This window comes from Miniopterus natalensis, chromosome 7 (genome assembly GCF_054644295.1).
Source record: "Miniopterus natalensis isolate mMinNat1 chromosome 7, mMinNat1.hap1, whole genome shotgun sequence".
Classification (NCBI taxonomy): domain Eukaryota; kingdom Metazoa; phylum Chordata; class Mammalia; order Chiroptera; family Miniopteridae; genus Miniopterus; species Miniopterus natalensis.
The window spans coordinates 57,924,001-57,944,381 of NC_142087.1; the positions used below are offsets into that span (position 1 = coordinate 57,924,001).

The following is a 20,381-nucleotide window of genomic DNA, read 5'->3' on the forward strand; positions in this document are numbered from 1 at the left end:
GCTAATCCCAGATAAAATTAGTTGCAGGATGTGCCAGGTTAGCACTGCAAGGTCCCATCATGCAGTAGCTTTCAGTAAGAAAAAAGCTAAAAAGCACACCTGTGAATACCTTTGAGTGAAAGAGTTTCTCCTGTGGTATTGGCCATATCTAATACCATAGCATCTTCTCTCTGGTTTAAATTTCTACCATAGGCTTCCCTTCAAAGGATAAATATTTTATCAAACAATTCTCTCTCTTTCAAGAATCAATGTTGAGCAGATTTCAATCATAAGATATGTGGGGTAATAGTGACTCAACTCTGTAAGCTGAGGCAGAAGGACTGGAGAGGAAAGAAAATTTGAGGATGTTAGTGGAGTGAAAAAAAAATTATGAAATTACATCACAGAAAAGATAGCAAGGGATAGAATAAGTAAAGAGGGTTTATCTCTAACAGTGATTCTCAAATATGAAACATAGAACTCTAGGCATTCCAAAGACTTTTTCAGCAGATCCCTGAGATCAAACAAAACTACTTTCATACATTGTTAAGATTGTATTTGCCTTTTTCACTATGCTGGCACCTGGACTGCTGTTGCAGTAACAATATTGGGTAAAGCGGCTGATGCTTCAGGATGAATCAAGGCAGTGGCACCAAAGCGGGCGAGTGCTACTGTATTCTTTGCTGCCACAGGCTCACATTATCAAGAATGGCAGTTTAATTTAAGAATAAACTTAATGAAGCAGTAAACATTATTAATTTCATTAAATATTGACCCTTGAGTTCACATATTTTTAATATTTGTGTAATGAAATGAGAAGTACGAACAAAGCACTTCTGCTGCTAGTGTACAATGGTTGTCTTGAGTTAAAGCCCTTACAGAATTGTTTAGGCTATGAGCTGAACTAGTCACATCTTTATGGAATACTATTTTTGCTTGAAAGAATAATTAATAGATAAACCATAGTTATTCAGACTTGAGTATGAGGCATACATTATCTTGACAATTAAGGAAATGAAACTTTCATTTGAAGAACAATGGGAAATATTTGTCGCAAATAAAATTTGAGTTTTCAAGCCAAAATTAGAATTTTGGAAAACTTGTATCTTCTACCTTCAGTTTAACAATTTCCCACTTCTAAAAAAGTTTTCAATGAGATTGATAGTAAAATGAATAAATCTGTTGTTTTCATACGTCTTACCATTTGGAAGATCTGCGTTACTTTAGTGAACTATTATTTTCCAAAAGCTCAGTGCATAATGTTATAAAACCCTGCATGACTTGGCAAAAGGTCTATTAAAAATGCAAGGTAAGCCAATCAATTTCAAGGAAGGAGAGTACTGACATGGCTTTGAAGGCCACATGGCAACTAATTCTTAAGAAAATTCCTTCTTGATTTATCCTGTATTGTCGAAGGAGAATATCCACAACTATCTGGAAGAGCTAGAAAAATACCTTCACGTTTCTGAGCTTAAATTTTATTCATATACTTGAACCAAAACATGTTTACTGCAGACTGAATAAAAGAAGCACATAGGGGAACACAGCTGTCTTCTTCCAGGCCAAACATTCAATTGACTTGCAAACATTATAAAACTGTCACTATCACTAATTGGGGAAGGCTGGAGTATAGGTTGTTTTCATTTAAAAAATTGTTGTCGATATTAATCTGTAATCAGCTTACTATTATTTATACTATTTATAAGTCATTTAAATTAACAATACATTTAAAAGTTCTGTTTTAATTTTTAATATGGTAAAGATCAATAGATCTGACTCAGACAAGCAGAAGCTCCCTGGGGCAGGGGAGTGTCCAGTAATTTTAAGAATGTAAACAGACCCTTGAGAACAATTGCCTTTTATGTTTGTTTACCTATAAAATGTGCACAAATGTGTCAAATGTGTCAATGATGATTAGTACATAGACATGTAGTAAGAGTAAATTAAAGCAAATTACTATGAACATAAATATAAATTCAGAAGAGAACAGCAGTCATGGAGAGGTCCATAGGGAACCTCAATGGTATTAAGAATGTTCTGATTTTTAAGTTGAGTGTAAAGTTTATTGAAGTGCATTTTATTATTATGTACTTATAATAATTTACAGATATCCTGTCATATTAATTATTTCAAAATTTTTAAACATAGAAGTAGGATTCTGAATAACAATGAAATGGAAGATAATGGTGGGAAAAATAGTAGGGCAGTTGAGTATGATAATGCTTTGACAAGAGAATAACACCTAATAATTTTGGCTCTCCTTAGGAAAAAGTAAAAGTGAGTATGTTTGTGAAATATTGGAGAGTAAAATAGAAATGTAAGCTATAACTTCCAAGCAATATGAGGGATAAAAAAAGAATAAAGAATTGTTAAAAAAAAGACAGGAATGTGTTAAAAGAGGAACAAAAACAACATAAATAGGAAACACTAAATCTTAATATATCAGTAATTCTAAAATATGCAAATTAAAATTGTCTTTAAATGAGTCTATAAAATTGGAGTTAAAATTAAAAATATTTTTGTATGCTACTTACAAGAAGACAATTTTAACAGAATGAAAGAAGATAAAGGAATAGAGAAAATAACTTAAAGGCATAGTAAGAATTTGAGGAATAAAGCAAAAAAATTGAAGGACATAAATAGAAAAAGCAGCAATCTGGAAGATTCAACAATCATATACTCGCATGCTCTTAACAACATCATCTTATAGATAATGATTACAAACCAACAAAGGTATAAGAAAAAGAACAAATCTTCAGTCTTAGATTTATAGCACCTACAAATCACCTGTAGCTAAAGTCACAATGGTGAAAGACTGAATGCTTTCCTTCTAAGACTGGATTCAATGCAAGAATGCCTGTTTTTCTTACACTTATAGTACATAGTCCTGGAAGTTCTTGCCACTGCAATAAGGCAAGGAAGGGAAAGAAGGGCATACAGTCTAGAAAGGAAGTAATAAAATTGTCCCTGTTTGCAAATGGCAAGATTATCTACATAGAAAATCCCCAAGAACTCTGTGAAATACGCTGAGAGCTAATAAGTGAGGTTATAGGATACAGTATTAATACACAAAAATCAATTTCATTTCAATATGCTGACAAGTAACACTTGAAACAAATTTTAAAATACCATTTGCAATCACCCCAAATTAAAATACTTAGGTATGAGTCTACCATTTATAGTATATGTCTGGTAAATTATAAAATGCTGATGAAGAGGTCAAAGAATACTTGGAGAGGTATATCATATTCATGTGTTGGAAGACTTGACATAGTAAAGATGCTAATTCATCATAAACTAACCTATAGATTTAATAAATTTCTATAAAAAATCTTGTTTCTTTGTAGCTGTAGAGAAAGTTATAAAATTCATATGCAAAGACACTAAAATAGGTGAAATAAATTTTAAAAAGAAAATAGAATTCTTAATGTTAAAGTTTATTACATAGGTGTAGTAATCAAGTCAGTTTGGTAATGGCAGAGGGATAGGCCATAAATCAATGGAACATAATAGGGAACACAGACATAAATCCACACAAATATGCCCAATTAATTTTAACAAAGGTGCAAAAGCATTTTCAGACAGAAAGGATAGCCTTTTCAATAAATGGTCCTGAAGCAATTAAACATCCATCATTAAAAAATAAAAATAACACTATATACAAAAAAATTCAAAATGCATCATGTACTTAAATGTAAAACATAAAACTTCTGTCAAAGAACATAGAAAAAATCTTTGGGACCTAGAACTAAGTGGTGTTCTTCAACTTGATACCAAAATCATGATCCATAGGAGGAAATTTCAATAAATTGGACCTCACCAAATTAAAAATAATTTGCTCTGCAAAAAATTCTATTAAAGAGATGAAAAGGCAAATTACAGACTGGGAGAAAATATTTACAAAATACATATCTGACAAAGCTTTAAATCTAGACTACATGAACTCTCAAAGCTCACTATTAAAAAACAATTATAAAATTGTCAAAGGACATGCACAGACATTTCACTGAATAGGCTACATAGGTGGGGGAAAAACACATGAAAATGTCTTTAGTCATTGAAGAAATGCAAATTAAAACCATGAGTTACCACTGCACATTTAACAAAGTATCTAAAATGAACAATGTCATTTTTTTTAAAGAAATAGAACGAGAAATCATCAGATTCACAGAATCACAAAAGACACCCAAAAGCCAAAGCAATCCTGAGAATAAACAATGAAGCTGGAGGTATCACACTACCTGACTTCAAATTATACTACAGAGCTACCACAATCAAAACAGCATGATATTGGCAGAGAAACAGAAACACAGATCAGTAGAATAGAAAGCCCAGGTATAAAACTACATGTACATGGGCAGATAATGTTTGACAAAGGAGACAAACACACAATGGAAGAAAGATAGTCACTTCAATAAATGGTGCTGGGAAAACTGGAAAGCCATATGCAAAAGAATGAAACTGGATTACATTTTGTCCCCACGTACAAAAATAGACTCAAAATGGATCAAAGACCTAAATGTGCGACCCAAAACAGTAAGTTACATAGAAGAAAACATAGGTACCAAACTTATGGACTTTGGTTGTAGAAAACATTTTATGAACTTCATCCCAAAGGTAAGGGAAGTAAAGGCAAAAATAAATGAATGGGACTATCAAACTAAAAAGCTTCTGCACAGCAAATGAAACTGACAACAAAGAGGCACCCAACCAGATGGGAGATATTTCCAAACAGTAGCTCCAACAAAGGTTTAATTTCCAAAATATATAGAGAACTCATAAAACAACACCAAGCAAACAACCCAATCAAAAAGTGGGCAGAGGACCTGAACAGACAACTATCCCAAGAAGACATACAAACAGCCAATATATATAAAAAGATGCTCAACCTCACTAGCAATTAGGGAAATGCAAATCAAAACTATGAGATACCACCTCACATTTGTCATGAGTGGCTATTATCAACAAGACAAGCAATAATAAGTATTGGAGAGGGTGTGGAGAAAAGGGAACCCTCAATTCACTGCTGGTGGGAATGTAGACTGGCACAACCACTATGGAAAGCAGTCTGGCGACTCCTCAAAAAATTAATAGAGCTACCATATAACCCAGTAATCCCTCTCCTAGGTATATACCCCAAAACACAAAAACATGTATTTGCAAAGATATATGCACCCCATGTTCATTGCAGCATTATTCACGGTGACCAAGACATGGAGACAACCAAAGTGTCCTGCCATAGAGGACTGGATCAAGATGTGGTGCATGTACACAATGGAATACTATGCGGCTATAAGAATGGGATACTGCCATTTGCAACAACAGGGATGGGCCTTGATAATATTATGCTAATTGAAATAAGTCCGAAAAAGCTAAGAACCATATGATTTCTCTCATATGTGGGTTGTAAAACTGAAACTCGTGGACACAAACAGCAGTGTGGTGGTTGCCAGAGGGAAAGGGGTGGAGGGTGAAAGGGGTCCTAATATATTGTGACAGGAGAAAATATGACGTTGGGTGGTGGGCACACAGTGCAATATACAGATCCTGTAACATAGAAACCCACACCTGAAACCTATATGATCATACTAACCAATGTCGCGCCAATAAATTTAGTTTAAAAAAACTAATCTCTAAAGCCAGCAAGGGTGAGAATATAAAGTAGTGCAGGCACTCTGAAAATTACTTTGGCATTTCTTTTCAAAACTAAAAATGAAATTACCATAAGACCCAGCAATTTCACTCTTGGGCATTTATCCCAGAAGATTAAAGGCTTGTGTTCATGAAGAAACTTGTATTTGAATGTTTAAAGCAGCTTTATTCATAATAACCCCAAACTGTAATCTACCTAAATGTCTTTAAAGGATGAATGAACGAACAAACCATGGTAAGGCCAAACGGAATACTATTCAGTAATGAAAGAAATACATTATCGTATACACAAAAACTTTCTGAATGTGCCTCAGGACAATGCTGGATGAAGAAAGCCAGACTCTAAAGGATGCATATGATGAGTCCATATATGGAACAATCAATCAATAAAATAATTGTAGAGATAGACCATGGACTGGTAGACTAGTGGTCACCAGGAGTTAGGGGCTGGAGTAGGTAGGGAATGACTGTGGCTCTAAAGATAACAGCAGAGAGTCTTTGTAATGGTACAGTTGAGAACCTTGATTGTGGTGATGTAAACTACCCATCTGTGTGACAGAACTGCATAGAATTATGCACATACACACACAAATGAGTATGTATAACTGGTGAAATTTAATAATCTCTATGGATTGAACCAATAGCCAATTTCTTGTTTTTTATATTATCTTTGTGTAAGATATAAACACTGGTAATACTAAGAAAAGAGCACATGGCCTTTTCTACAATATTTGTTTGCAATTTCCCGTGCCTCTATAATGATTTAAAAATAAGATATTTACAGGCAAAATGGATTGTGTAATTTCCTAAACATGTAGTTCGATGAAGTTAAAAATTCCCAATGTGCAAAGGAAAAGTGCTCCTCTTTCAGAGTCCTTGCAATTCAACCCATAGGTATCATTCTCTTGGATTTACAGAATTGCCATGGTCTCTAAGATACCTAGACCCACACATATAACTGCATGCACACACACAGATTTATTACATATACAGCCTGACAGACTTGGAGGTTCTCACAAATGTCAGAGTTAGACCAGGCCAGTATACATAGAAAAGGGCATGGAGAGCTGAAATCTTGGATAGGACAATAATTTAAAACTTCACCCACTTGGTATTTGTTTACTTTAGGGAAGCTCTTTTAAGCAATTGTTTTGAAAAATTATAAGAGATCCATTTAGAGCAAGTTTGTAATCTTGGATTTCATTTCACGGAGCCAATCTATTCCCCACATAGCTTTTCTTTCCTCTTTTCCTTAAAAAAGAAACATGCTTATTTCTGTAAGCTTTCACTGACTTGTCAATTTTATGAATGTGGTCGATGATCCCTGAAGACCAAACAATTCGGTGTAACATCACTTAAATAAGGAAGGGAAACAAACAATTGCGATGTCAGTTCACAACCTCTGTTCCAACGGAAGACCAAATTGTCCAATGGAAGGCCATTTAGTGGTAGGTGCACACTGTCTACAGAGGAATTTAGATTTTTTTGTGACCTATTTTCCTCGAGAACTAGATTTAATCTGTAATATTTTCATCACTGTTTTTATATAAGCATTCATTTATCTCTAAAAATTTTTTAGTTTAAATGTTTTTAGATCTCAAGTACTTAAGCCCTTTAAAATGCTTGTAGGATCTAGGGTTTTCTAACAGAACCTAAAGGGTAAAATGACCCTTCATGTTCTTTCATCTGCATTTTAGCCCAGTGGTTCTCTAAATTTGGCCTGCTTCAGAATCAAAGAATTTGTTCAAATAGATTGCTGTGCCCTACCCCCTGGGTTTTTGATATAGGAGGACGAGATGGGGCCTGAGAATGTGTGTTTCCAATGAAGTTTCCAGGTGAGACTGATTCTTCTGGCTTTGGGGAACACACTTGGAGAACCACAGGTGTCATCTAAGATGAGTTTGACCATACGTGAAAAAAATTAGCATAGCTCTTCTGGAAAGGCCAATCGTCTTTTTATGTGTTTCTCATCTATCTCCACATAGGTAGTTTTATTAAGTTCGTGAACTATGGGAAAAAAGCAATTTGTCCAAAACTCCAATTCAGAGTTCAGTTAACTTGAATTGCTATTCTACATTTTATAGCTGAAAATAAGGAAAATCATTTCAAAATTGATTTTGCAAAATCCATGCACTGAAGCCTGTGACTGTGTTGAATGTGGGGCTGCAATGGGTGGACATTCATGCCCACTCCTCTATGGAAATGGGTTTCCCCGCGGAAGGTAATCACCTAAAGCATGGAGACTTTGTGTAGCTGAGCCTGAAGCATTTGACAGCTGGGAAATGCCTACTGACTGTACCAACTACCTCTGTTCTGGACAGGAAGCGCTTCTTTGAAGGAAAAATTGGGTGTACATCTTATGTCTGTCCCTGATTTGTACAAGGATATAGGAATCATCTCAGTAAAGATTCAAACTTGTGACTGATTCTTTTGACCATATACTTTATTACTTTCTAAAATATTTGCTAAATATATTTCTTAACTATATCTTGAGAAGTCCATCATAGATACCACTGTATTGTGATGAAGATGGAATGAGGACCTCAGGTACCACTGAGTAGTGTAGAGACCCTTCAGGTAGGGACAAAAATCTGCTACATCTCAGTGTGATTTTGTCACCTGTCATCCAGTCACTGTTCTTCAAGAGTGTGAAATCTGATTAGTAAGGGTGCTGCTTTCACCCAAGCTACCCATCGTTCCTCATCCTGTTAACCACGGCTCCTAACTGCTCTCCCTGCTTCCATTATTGCCCTACCCCAAAAGCTAGCCTGCTATAAAAAGGCATTCAGGCCACGACCCTACTCAAATGTTTGAAAAAATTCTCTTCACACATATGTGTGTATGTATATATTACACGTGTATGTATGAATGTATGAATGGGTAATTTTCTTCATAGACCTAGTTTTTGCAGTGTGCAGTTGGTATACGCACCCCCCGCCCCCCCGCAAATTGTTCATTCTGTTTCCTCCGCTATAATTTCAGATTCTTACTGATAGAGATTTTATGTTCTGTTCACTCCTGAACAACCAGATTTCTAAAAAAGTACCTCTTAGCCACTGAACAATTATTAAATATTTGGTAAATATATTGAATAAAAAAATGTTAGCCAGAAAAAAACATCAGAAAGCTGATATGGGTTCAAATTCTAGTTCTGCAACCTACCAGTTTAGATAACTTATGTACATCTCTAAGCTTTGTTTTGCTTTATTTCCCATCTTAGTTAGAATACCTTTGCATCTTAATTAAGTGAAATAGCATATAAAGAAAATGCTATGAAAAGGAAAAAATAGGGCTAAATAATTGGTAAGTTTGAGTATTTATCCCCATAATATTGGGTAAATTACCAAACCTTCCGCTTCCCATAAAAAAAATAAACCCTTGTTATTTGTAATATGTGTTTATATGGATTATTTAAGGTACTGGTGATGAAATATGAATGAAGTGCTACTCTATTTTTTTATTTGAGTGGTATTTGCAATGAATTATTGTATCACAGCATATCCCACACACTCCAGTCATATTTGTTTCCTGCATATGTCTTCAAGGCAGGCCTGTCTATGAAACTATTCTGAGGATGCTTGATATGTGTGTGCTGGGCAGGCTGGCCTCGTCCACTGCCTCCCCCTCCCTGGCCTTCATGGCTTGTGCATACTCCCCGCCCCACAATTCACTTGCTACTCTCTAGATTTACTCTGGTTGGTCCTTCCTAAAAGAACTATCACCATTCACCTGATCCTTCCTACCTGGGCAGGGTGCTTCTCCTTTTGGCATCTTCCTTCCTCAAAAGTGCTGCCCAAATTCTCAGTTCTCATTCTCAACAAAAGTTGCACTTAATGCACGATGCCATATTGTTCAAAATTAGTTTTATTGTTTAATATGGTTTGCTGTCTACTTCATATGTATAGATCCTTTCTGATGAGAATGGGAAGTCCTTGAGGACAAAGACTGGCATAGTCATTCCTTTACCTCGCTCCAAAGCTGCCACCACTCTGCAAAGGTAAGTACATGATTGCTATAACTCTAAATAGATTTTATTTTTCTTAATATAGTGATTCTTGGTCCATACAGATTCCATACGCCCTCTCAGTACAGGGATGGAATATTTTCCTAGATATCTCACTGAAGAACAAAGGGTCTTTCACAATCCTAAGTCAGCATTGGAAGAGTTACTCAGGCTGTGGAACGGAGATTTTCAAGGCTTCGTGGTAAGCAGTAAGCTGCAATTAGATTGTTAGCCCTGAGATTTTGTCATTTATCATCAGGATAAGACAGTTTGTGGTCTTCAGCTGACGTCAAACTTTGGTAATCTAGCTCTCAAATCCCTGGAGCCCCTTCCATTCTTAGCACCATTTTTACTTGCAGTTAGTCAGGGTTTTGCAAAAACAAAAACAGGAATTATCCCAATCCACTTCCCAGTGTGACTGCAGAAGACTGTAAGTAGGGACAAAGCAGCTCAGGGACCTAATGTTGCCTGGGACTTTAGAAAAAAGGTTTTAGAATGGTCTGGATGGACTCTGGACACATTGTTTAGCTGATTAGAAAACAGTGCTTTCCAGTAGTACTGAACCTCATTTCTTTACTCTTACCTTCCCTCGCATTCTTCCCCCTAACTTCTGGCTATTACTGGCTTGTCAAGGTCCTGGAGTTCCCCTCTCCACCACCAGTTACCACTGTGATCCTTTCTGCTTCAACGTGCCAGTAAGATGTCCCATTTTCTGAGAAACATGCTAAGATCCTAAAGCTGATTAAAAAACACACCAAAAAAAACCCACTAATTCATAAAAAATAACAATGGTTTGCAAGCCAACAGTATAACAGAGTGAGATTTTCAAATCAGAATGCCCTGGGTATTGCCTTTCAGCTCTAAGTAGGCTTGTGACCTTGAGCAAGTTACTGGATGTATTAAATAATGAGTCAGTTGTCTCAGGAACCTATTCATGGGCTTATGGTAAGGAATACAATTATGTGTGGTAAGTGCCTGGCACAGAGCCTTCCAAATACTAGCTGTATCATCAATATCATCAGCGTCAACATGAATATTGTTCCAAGATAAAATACTAGACTTTAAACAGAGCCCTTCAATACTTTAACTCAAAATGGAAAACCATAAAAACATCAGGCACTAAAACTCATTTATTTTTCTTGACAGAAAAGACTGAGTATTCATCAAAATGCACTACGAATGTAGCCACTACCTACTCTATACCAAGTAAGCATGGTAAGAAACAGCTTTTCTTTCTACCTCTTTCCATGTAGACCAAGGAGGAAGAACTGCCGAGTGGGGATCCTACTTCTCTGGCTCCCAGGCCTTACACAAAGCCCCAGCATGATTTCCCCCAGGCTCTGTGAGAGTTAAACTTTGTTACTCTAGGAGTCTTCACAAAAGTCCTTTGCACTACAGATAATTCAAGTGTCAGCATCTTTTTGTTTTTAGATGAAAAAACGAGACCTAACCTTTAAATACTGGTATAATAAGTTAGCAATCATAGTCTTAATTTTGTTACAAACAGTAAGTTTCTTAAAGCCAATTTCTATCAGTATAGTTACTTCAGAAATATCACCACCACACATCATATGCTTGTCTTAAAATTACACAGGGCAGTTCTAGGATTAAAATAATGAACAGAAAGCATTATGAATAAAAAAACCACTCTACAATTATAGAAATAATTATTTCCATCACAAACACCACAGCCAGAAACCAAATTTGCATATCAACACTTCATTATTGGAGACCTGGGCACATGGACATTTTTTAAAAGGTTGTAATTTGAGTTTTCATGGTTATTGCACTTTCTGTGACTATGTTTACTTGCTTTTATCTAAAAGGAAAAGTCTATCCAATCTGCAAAATTACTCAGCTTAAAGTCTTTTTTGGTATTTCTTTCAGTGACATTTGTGATGCTGGCAATTCACGTCACAGCTAAAATGCAATTTAACCAGGCTGAGATAGGGGACCTGTTGAACATCCCTTTGGGACATGCGAAGGACCACTACTGAGCGTAGGAAAGCAGGAGCAGGGCCAGGGGAGCGAGGTGAAAGCCAATGTCAGCCAGCATTGGAATCATGGAATACAACCACTCTAGAGAGAACCTGATTCACTTTTGCCTGAAGTTTTCCTTACGTTCTCAAATTCACCGTCTTTCTCAGAGTCACTTAGAGCTCTCTTGACTGGCATCCAATTAAAGGTTTATGTTCTCTATGCACTCTGGGAAATGCAATAAGGGTGGTCACTGATGTACACTTCCATTTCAGGGTGCTCCCCTCATGCCACCCAGAAGTCCCAAAGAAATAGTAAAGCACGCTCACCCTTCAGAAGGGTATCTGAGTTCTCACCACTAGACCTATACCTACCTCTCTGCTTTCTTTCTGTCAAATGCCTAAGAATAGATTCACATTTAGCTATCGAGAAAAACTTGAATTTCTATCCCATAGTAATATAACCATATTACACTAAATATTGCTTTGGAGAAAGAAGCAATAAAGCAGGACAGAAAAACAGGTGCAGAGGAGACAAAAGAGTATGATAGCTCCCAAAAACAGCTACCACTTTAAGACGCTTTGATTTTCAAAGAAAATATACGAAAAAACAATCACAAAAATGCATTGCACAAAATCATAGGAATTAAGCATAAATTCATAAACATTAGCTCCATATGAGAACTTTTCACTTTAAGAAAACTTAAAATGTAAAATGCAAATGTAAAAACACTTAACGTAGGAGAAAACAAATTGCTTTAGAGAGAATTCTTACCTTAGCCAAGGTTCTATTAGCAGGCTACTTTAAGAAATCTAAAAATAAATCATTAACTAGAATAACAAGCTATTGAAACTCAGTTCAAATTTAAGGTCAATGCAAACAAAGATGAAGCATCTCAAATTATAACTAAGTCACTCCATTGAGAGAATTGGATTTACAAAAAGTTGATTTGCAGGCAACTTCAGAATATAACTTTACACAAAATGAATCATGGCAATGAAATTGTGAGATGATTTGGTCCCTGAACTAGGTTTTTCTTTTTTAGTCTCTTCAGGAGTCCTAAGGACAGCTTAAGTATTACTCTGTAGACATCTCAGGGACAAAGCCATCCTAGTTTGCCCATCAGGCCCTGATAGTGTCTCATAAGATGAGAATAAACTATGATGATCCACATGAACGCTGGTAATGGATCACAGTCTAAATTAGACATGGTTTCTGCATTATCAATTTGGTTTGCTTGAAGAAATTGTGAGGCTATCTGAGGATCACAGTGGTACAGCAGGGGCAACTTGAAGCAGATTTATGCTATGAACAAGCCATTTCTTATTCAACCTGAGAAGTAATGGCTTGTTCTGATTCTGGAAGGTGGCAAGGGTCCTGTTTTAATTTTTCATGCAACAATTAATAATCCCAAACATGGTGGTTTGAACAATTCCATGTTATTAGCCCAGGATTCTGTGGGTCAGAAATCCAGACAAGCCTCACCTGGGAGATTTTTCTCTTCCATGTGGATTAGCTAGGGTATCTTATGAGGTTACAGTTAGGTAGTGGTTGGTGCTGGAACATAGCAAACTGGCTTTGCCCACGTGTGTGGTGCCTTGACGGGGACAGCTGTGGGACTGGATGTTGCTTTATACACATGGCCCCCTCCAATGGTTAGCGTGGTCTTCCTTAGACGGTGGCTAGACCCTACTTGTAGATGTTTTAAGTGGCAAAGGTAGAACCTGCTTCACTCTTAAGGATCAACCCTAGAAGTTATACTATACTGCTCAAAATAAATCACAGGACCAGCCCAGATCCAAGAGGATGGGAGAAACAGACTGCCTCCTGATGGGGGAGTGGCAAGGACACTGAAAAGTCACATGTGAGACGGGGCGTATTGTGGTGGCTAACACAAAATACCACAGGACCCCCAAGATTTCTTAGATAAATGATGTGCATCACTTCTTTCTCAGAACTCCCCATATGAACCTTGGAAAGTGGCCATGCTTGGGACACTAAGTGTCCTCCTTGGAAAAGGCAGAGGCTAACAGATAAGATGGGCACTCACCTGGCGGAACTGGTCCAGGTCAATTTTGTTACCCACCAGCACCAGGGGAATTTCATAGGTGTGACGGACCTGAAAAATGAGCTCTTTAAACTTGGCAGCCTCCTGAAATGACTGGCGGTCGGTGACGGAGTAGCACACGATGAATCCCTCCCCGCCTCGCATGTACTGCTCCCTCATGGCCGTGAACTCGGCCTGCAGGCGAAGAGCAAAACCGTGACGCAGGTTAAGACAGTGAAGCCAACATACACCACCAATAAAATAACAGGTCGAAAATCAAGACTAAGTGTTCGGGTAGAAATTGTCTAAACATGTATTTGTGGGCTTTGCATAAAGAAAAGCAGTATAGGGTCTAAATATACCATTATGAAAGCAGAGTTTTAAATTGTTTAATCTTTAATCATAGAAGATTTAAGAAATCTTGGGGGAGATATGTTAGGTAGCAGATTTACTAAAGTAATATTGGGTATTATACAAATAGATTATATACTTTTAATAGTTTTCTATTTAGTGAATTCATTTCGGAAAAGGAATCTAGATTTGTACACTCCAAACGTTAAAACAGAGGAATTCATTTTCTCCTCAAAAATATGAAGACAAATTGGAGTTCAACCTTGATTATCCTTGTGAACAAAGGAAGTTATTAGCATAGCCAATGGCAGATCCTTTTATACATTTGGCTGTTCTTAGGTTTCTCTCACTGAGGTGCACAGAGGGATCATGATGCTGAGTCATGGGTCTATTTTTACATCCTGTTGATTCCTCCATCACCTTCCACAGTGTAACAATGTCTCAACCTGAGGACACTGCTATATGAGTTTCTCATGTTAAATACCCCCTGAACTACAATTTTCTGGCAACTGAAAATTCAAAATTAGGTCTGAATTGCAATCTGAAAAGTTTCAGTCTGAAATATCTGTTTTCACTCACTATTATTCTGAATCTGTTAAAATCACAAGAGCTAGCCTGGCCAGTGTGGCTCAGCGGTTGAGCATCAACCTATGATCCAGTCTTCCGAGGTTTGAATCCAGGGCCGGGCACATGCCTGGGTTGTGGGCTCGATCCCCAGTGGGGGGCGTGCAGGAGGCAGCCGATCAATGACTCTCATTGTTGATGTTTCTCTCTCTCTCCCCGTCCCTCCCCCTTCCTCTCTCTGAAATCAATAAAATACATTTAAAAAAAAATCACAAGAGCTAATTAGGTTCACGCAATAAGAAATAAAAACTTGGACTCTGGTTGTAGAACAAGCCACACTAAATAAAAGACCACCACAAAAATATAATGTAACTTCGACAATTTCTGAGATAAATAAAAGGTTCACATGAACTTGAACTGTATTTGAACCAGGAGGTAAAGATGTGAATTCACCCAGAAAAGTGTTCATAAGTAGTACTAAAATATTCTGCTCAGTGTAATTGTCTCCACAAATGTCTATACATGTTAATTTGATTTAACATGGCTTGGCTTTTGAATGGGAGCATTTACATAGATCTAGAAATGTTAGAAAATGGGGATGTTTACAAATCTAGAGAAAGTAATAATGTTAATAAGGTCCTGAGTTAGTGCATGAATCTCACATTGTTTTCAGTCAAAATGGAATGGATGCAAATAGTTATACTGGGCTCAGCCAATCATTGTGAAGTTGTAAGAACTTGAACCTGGAGAGGAAAGGTGACTTGTCCAAGGATGGACAGCCAGCTAATGTAAAGCTGGTGTGAATAATTCACATTCTCTGACTCTCACTGTATCAGTTTACTTAGTATTAAATTTTACTTTAGTTTAATTCTAAATTTCACTATGTTGAGTCAAATGTACTAACACAAGAGAAACAAACTACTTGGTCTCAATTTTCTTTATCTCTAAAAAAAAAAAAAAAAAAAAAAAAAATGCCCGAGATCCCTTGTTGTTCTGACATTCTTTAATTTTGAAAACGCTATTCCTTAGTTGAAATCTCAAAGCTGATATGGATCGACTAGAAAATTATGGACTGAAATTGCTAAATGATGTTTCCCAAACTTATTGGTTTTCAAATAGAAGTGATAGAATCATCATAGAAATATGATTTTTAAGGAAATATAAATGGACTTTTTACATCAGTTGTATATGATTGAACCATAATAAAATGCTAACTAAAGTAAACTGAAGATGTAATTTAAAACTTACAGTTCACTTTATTTGCCAATTATTTTAAGTGTTAAAATTATGTAATTACCTATTGAGTATTAAAACAACAAATACACATTGCAAGATATTTAAGTAGTACATAGTATATAAAACTAATTTTCTTTCCACTGCAGACTCCCGGTTTTCCTTCCCAAGTGTGTGACAGACTATTTCTGTAAGGATAAAGAAACTAGTAACTATGTGTATGTACATAAGCATTTCACCTTTATAAACCTTTTTTTTTTTAATATATCTTTATTGATTTCAGAGAGAGGAAAGAAGATGGGGGGAGAGAGAGAGAGAGAGAGAGAGAGATGGAAACATCAATGCTGAGAGAGTCATTGATCGGCTGCCTCCTGCACGCCCCTGACTGGGGATGGAGCCCACAACCCAGGCATGTGCCCTGACCAGGAATCGAACCCCGATCTCCTGGATCCCAGGTCGACGCTCAACCGCTGAGCCACGCCCGGCCGGGCTATACACCTTTTTATACTCAAATGGTAACATACACAACTTTTACTTTTAACCTTCATTGAAATTTAATAGTCCAAATGTACCTTAAAGACCATTCCACCTAAGCATATATAAGTATTGGTTATTATTTTACATGAATGCACAATTTCTTTTATGCATGTACAGTAATTTAACTAGCTGCCTATGAAAAGGCATTTAGATGTCCTCCATTTATTTCTATTACAGATAATGCTGCAATACATATTCTTAAACATCCTTGTTGCACAGATTTATGTGTAGCTCAGAGATAGTATCGCAAGATCAAAGAGAATATGCATTTTTGAGAAACAGTGCCAAAATCACCAGACACTGTACCCTAACTCTCCTTCCAACGTTACAGTTACATAAAAGGTGTCCATTTTACGTCATTCTCACAAATGTCACTTATCATTTTTCTACCTTTTATAAATTTTAGAGTAAAAAAAATATTTTCTTTCATCTGTATTTATGAGCCAAACTAAGTATTTCCTATTTGCAAACTCTTCTAGATGTGGATTTTATTTTGCTGTGAGAAATGAAGTAGCTTTTAAATTCTTGAATTTTTAAAAATTTGGACTAGAGTAGGTTTTTTTCCTACATCAGACATAAGGAAACAATAAATTTGACTCCAACAATAACTATGCCACAGAGAAAAGACTAATAAATTTGAGAAACTCCAGCAACCTATTAAGAAAACGGGCAAAGCACATGAAGGTAAAATTCACAGGGAACAGTATTGAATGAATGAGTGCATATCCAACCATGTCGGTTAACTTACTTCAAAGGCACATACGTGTTCTATTAAAAACAGATTTACTGGCCTCACATCTGATCTGAATTGGAGTCTCTAGGTATGAGTTTCCAGCATTAGTATTTTAAAGGGCTCCTCATTTTATTTTGCTTTGCACCTGGATGTCAGGGTACATAACTGTGTGCATGTTCAAAAGTGGTCTTTATGATCTGTGCCTCCCAGATTGTTCTCTCAGAACATGACTTCTAGGTCTGTTACTCAGAGCATGTCCTCTAACCAATTACCTAACTCCTCAGCGCCTCAATTTCCTTTTTTGTCAAAAGGGATTAGAACTCACACTTAACCCATTTTACGGGACTGTAGAAAGGATCAAAGGAGAGAACAGATTGGAAGATGCTTTGATGAATTTTTAAAATATGATACAAATTAATCCTATTATTATCTCCGGTACAAATTCTGAAGAATAGAACCTTTCACTGTGAGAACAGGCATGAAATCCTCTTAGAGCTTCATTAAATATAAATGTGAAAGCATTTCTCAAATATGCTTAATCAGAAATTAAATTTTTTTGTTCAAATAGGAGAATCTTTTTACCAATACGACATAGTTATCTCAGTGAATGAAGGGACACCTCCTCTTAGCTGACCTTATCCATACCAACTCTTTTCATAGCATATATGAGTAAGTCTGTTACTTAAAGATGCACTTTAGGCTGATAGGGCCAGAAAGTTGAGCAGAAACTCTGCAGCTATGTATCAACTTAATTATATGATACTGAATCGTTTAAAAAAAAACAAAAATTGATGTACAACATGTTGCTTCCATTTTTGTTCACCCATGAATTAAAGATCCCTGTACTTCATGTTTTGTGTATCCTGAATGTTAATATCTCCTTCATTTGTTTCCTGCTACAAATGGAACTTGTTGGTTAATTATTCAGGAACATTACAAGATACCATTTTCTGTCCATAAATAGCTAAATATCTATGAAACTGGCCCATTATGTAAAATGCTACAAACATAAGCATTTCTAATATTCTGTAAGCTTTTTTGAGTACAGTGATGCAGCTTGATCAGTTTATTGCTTCTTTGTATTAAAATAGTGAGAGCGCCTGGCCGGAGTGGCTCAGGGGTCGAGCATCGACTTATAATCCAGGAGGTGGAGGTTCGATTCCCGGTCAGGGCACATGCCCGGGTTGCGGGCTCCATCCCCAGTAGGGGGCGTGCAGGAGGCAGCCCATCAATGACTATCATTGATGTTTCTATCTCCCTCTCTCCCTCTCCCTTCTCTCTGAAATCAGTAAGGACATATTCTAAAACAGTGGGAGAATTCTCAATTCTGAAAACAAAGAATTTATTAACTTCATATCCCAGTTTCTTGATTATCAGAGTAAGTTTTTCGAGGAGGTATTCAGAACCCTAGGGACTGAACCAGCTCACCATTGCATTCAGCTAGCGCTGCTGCAACAGACACACGACTCGCTATCTACAAAATGCTCCAGCATTACAGGCAGACCCTCCTTTCAACCGACCCCTAGACCACCACACATACCAGTCTATACCGGCTGCCATATAGCCACGATAACCACATCTCCACACCAAATCCATCGTCCTAGTAAAGACAGTAAATTGAAAAGTAAGTCACTTACTTACCTAACACCATGCCAGGTGGTAAGTTAAGTAAGTAGTAAAGCAAAGTGTGACCCTATCCTGGTTGGAGAAACTCAACTAGACCAGGATAAAACAAATGAAGAACCACTGAGGGCTAGATGAACCATGGTGGTTCAGAGAAGGGCAAGAGTTTTCAGAAGGAAGGCAGAGAGGGCTTGGGGGTGGATGTGTTTTAAATTTACTGATTGTAAAGAGCAACTCCAACTTTAATGCAACTCAGTTTCCAAAGATTATGTATTGTCACCATTAAACAACCGTTTGTTATTCAAATTCGGCCTTTGATGGCAGTTAAACACCACTTGGGACCTGCGTACCAGTCAATAGTTCAATTTTTCCGAGTCTGTCAGAGGAGCAATGTGGTGGTGGTTGTTTTTTTTTGCATGTTGTTAAAGAAAAAAAATATGAAAGTGATGAAAGGGTAGGTTATCATACATTTATTATATTTGATGCAAAGTAAAAAGATTGAAATCAGGAGAAGTGGTGGTTCTTCAGTGTCGATCTGATGTCTGAAGCTGGTTAAGGGTGTTTAAATGAAATGGAAATGAACAAAGGGTTTTTATAAATGCTGATACCATATGGTCAAAAATTAATTCTGAAAGGCAAAATGTAATTCAGAGCTTTGTATTATTTTGTAGTTTAAAGAGGACTTAACTATCTCCACCATTATGCATTTGTCATCCGTCTTTCAATATTTGACACTCATGTCCTTTCGGGAATGCATTAAATCATGGAATACTGCCTAACATATTCATCAAATATTCATTGAGCACTTACTATGTGACAGGCATTTAAAATTGGAGATATAAAACAATACATATAATACAAAAATAATACATATAATACATGTAATAAAACACAATACATGTAACAAAATTGTGGATAAATATGGAAAAGAACAGAGGGATTAGATCAAAACCAAGGTAAAGTGAGAATACAATTTAATCTGCAAAATCTCAGCTTTTAGACAAGCAAAGCTACAATAGAAACAGAATCAATTATACCACTTTTTTTGTGGTCAAAAAACCACACATTAATGGGTCAGGTGATACAAATCTCTCACTAAGCATTCAGAACTGAAAGCAATACGCCTTATGGGGTTTCAGCTAAGGGACAATACCCTCAATATCAAAAGGATCTGCAGTATCAGGTTTCCTGAGTCTAAGTCTCTAATTGTATTTTTCAATGTAAGTCTCACCAAATATTTTGCAGACTTACTCTGTGCTACTACTGTAGCAAGGCTCAAGTAAGATAACAGAAAAGTTGCTTTGTAGAAGATAGGACAATACATTAAAATTGAGGATAATAGTTAAACTATTTTTATTTTAATGCTTGAAAACTCTTAGGGCTCTGATTCTGATGGTCACTGGAGGATTCATGGTGCCTAGAATCTGGCTATAATGAAGATGACTCCTGTAAAGCTCTTGCCTCAATACAACTTAAAATAAATGCTAAGAAAAAATAAAATAAAAAATGCTAAGGTTACAATGCAAGACAGGCTGCATAATTTGCAGGCCCAGTGCAAAACGAAGACATGTGGACCCTGGTTCAAAAATTAAGAATTTCAAGACAGCAACAGCAGGGCCTTAAAATGAACACATGGCCCTTCTGAGCATGGAGCCCTGGGCAGCTGCACAAATCACAGGCCC

The 20,381-nt window shown here is 36.7% G+C and overlaps 1 protein-coding gene across 1 annotated transcript in view; it reads right to left on the minus strand.

Annotated features, from left to right (window-relative positions):
* Positions 1 to 20,381, minus strand: part of RIT2 (Ras like without CAAX 2) — a 265,724-nt gene that overhangs the window by 110,774 nt on the left and 134,569 nt on the right. Inside the window, exon 4 of the mRNA XM_016225037.2 lies at positions 13,662 to 13,853. Coding sequence (XP_016080523.1) covers positions 13,662 to 13,853 — 192 coding nt within the window. The remainder of the gene's footprint in view (positions 1 to 13,661; positions 13,854 to 20,381) is intronic.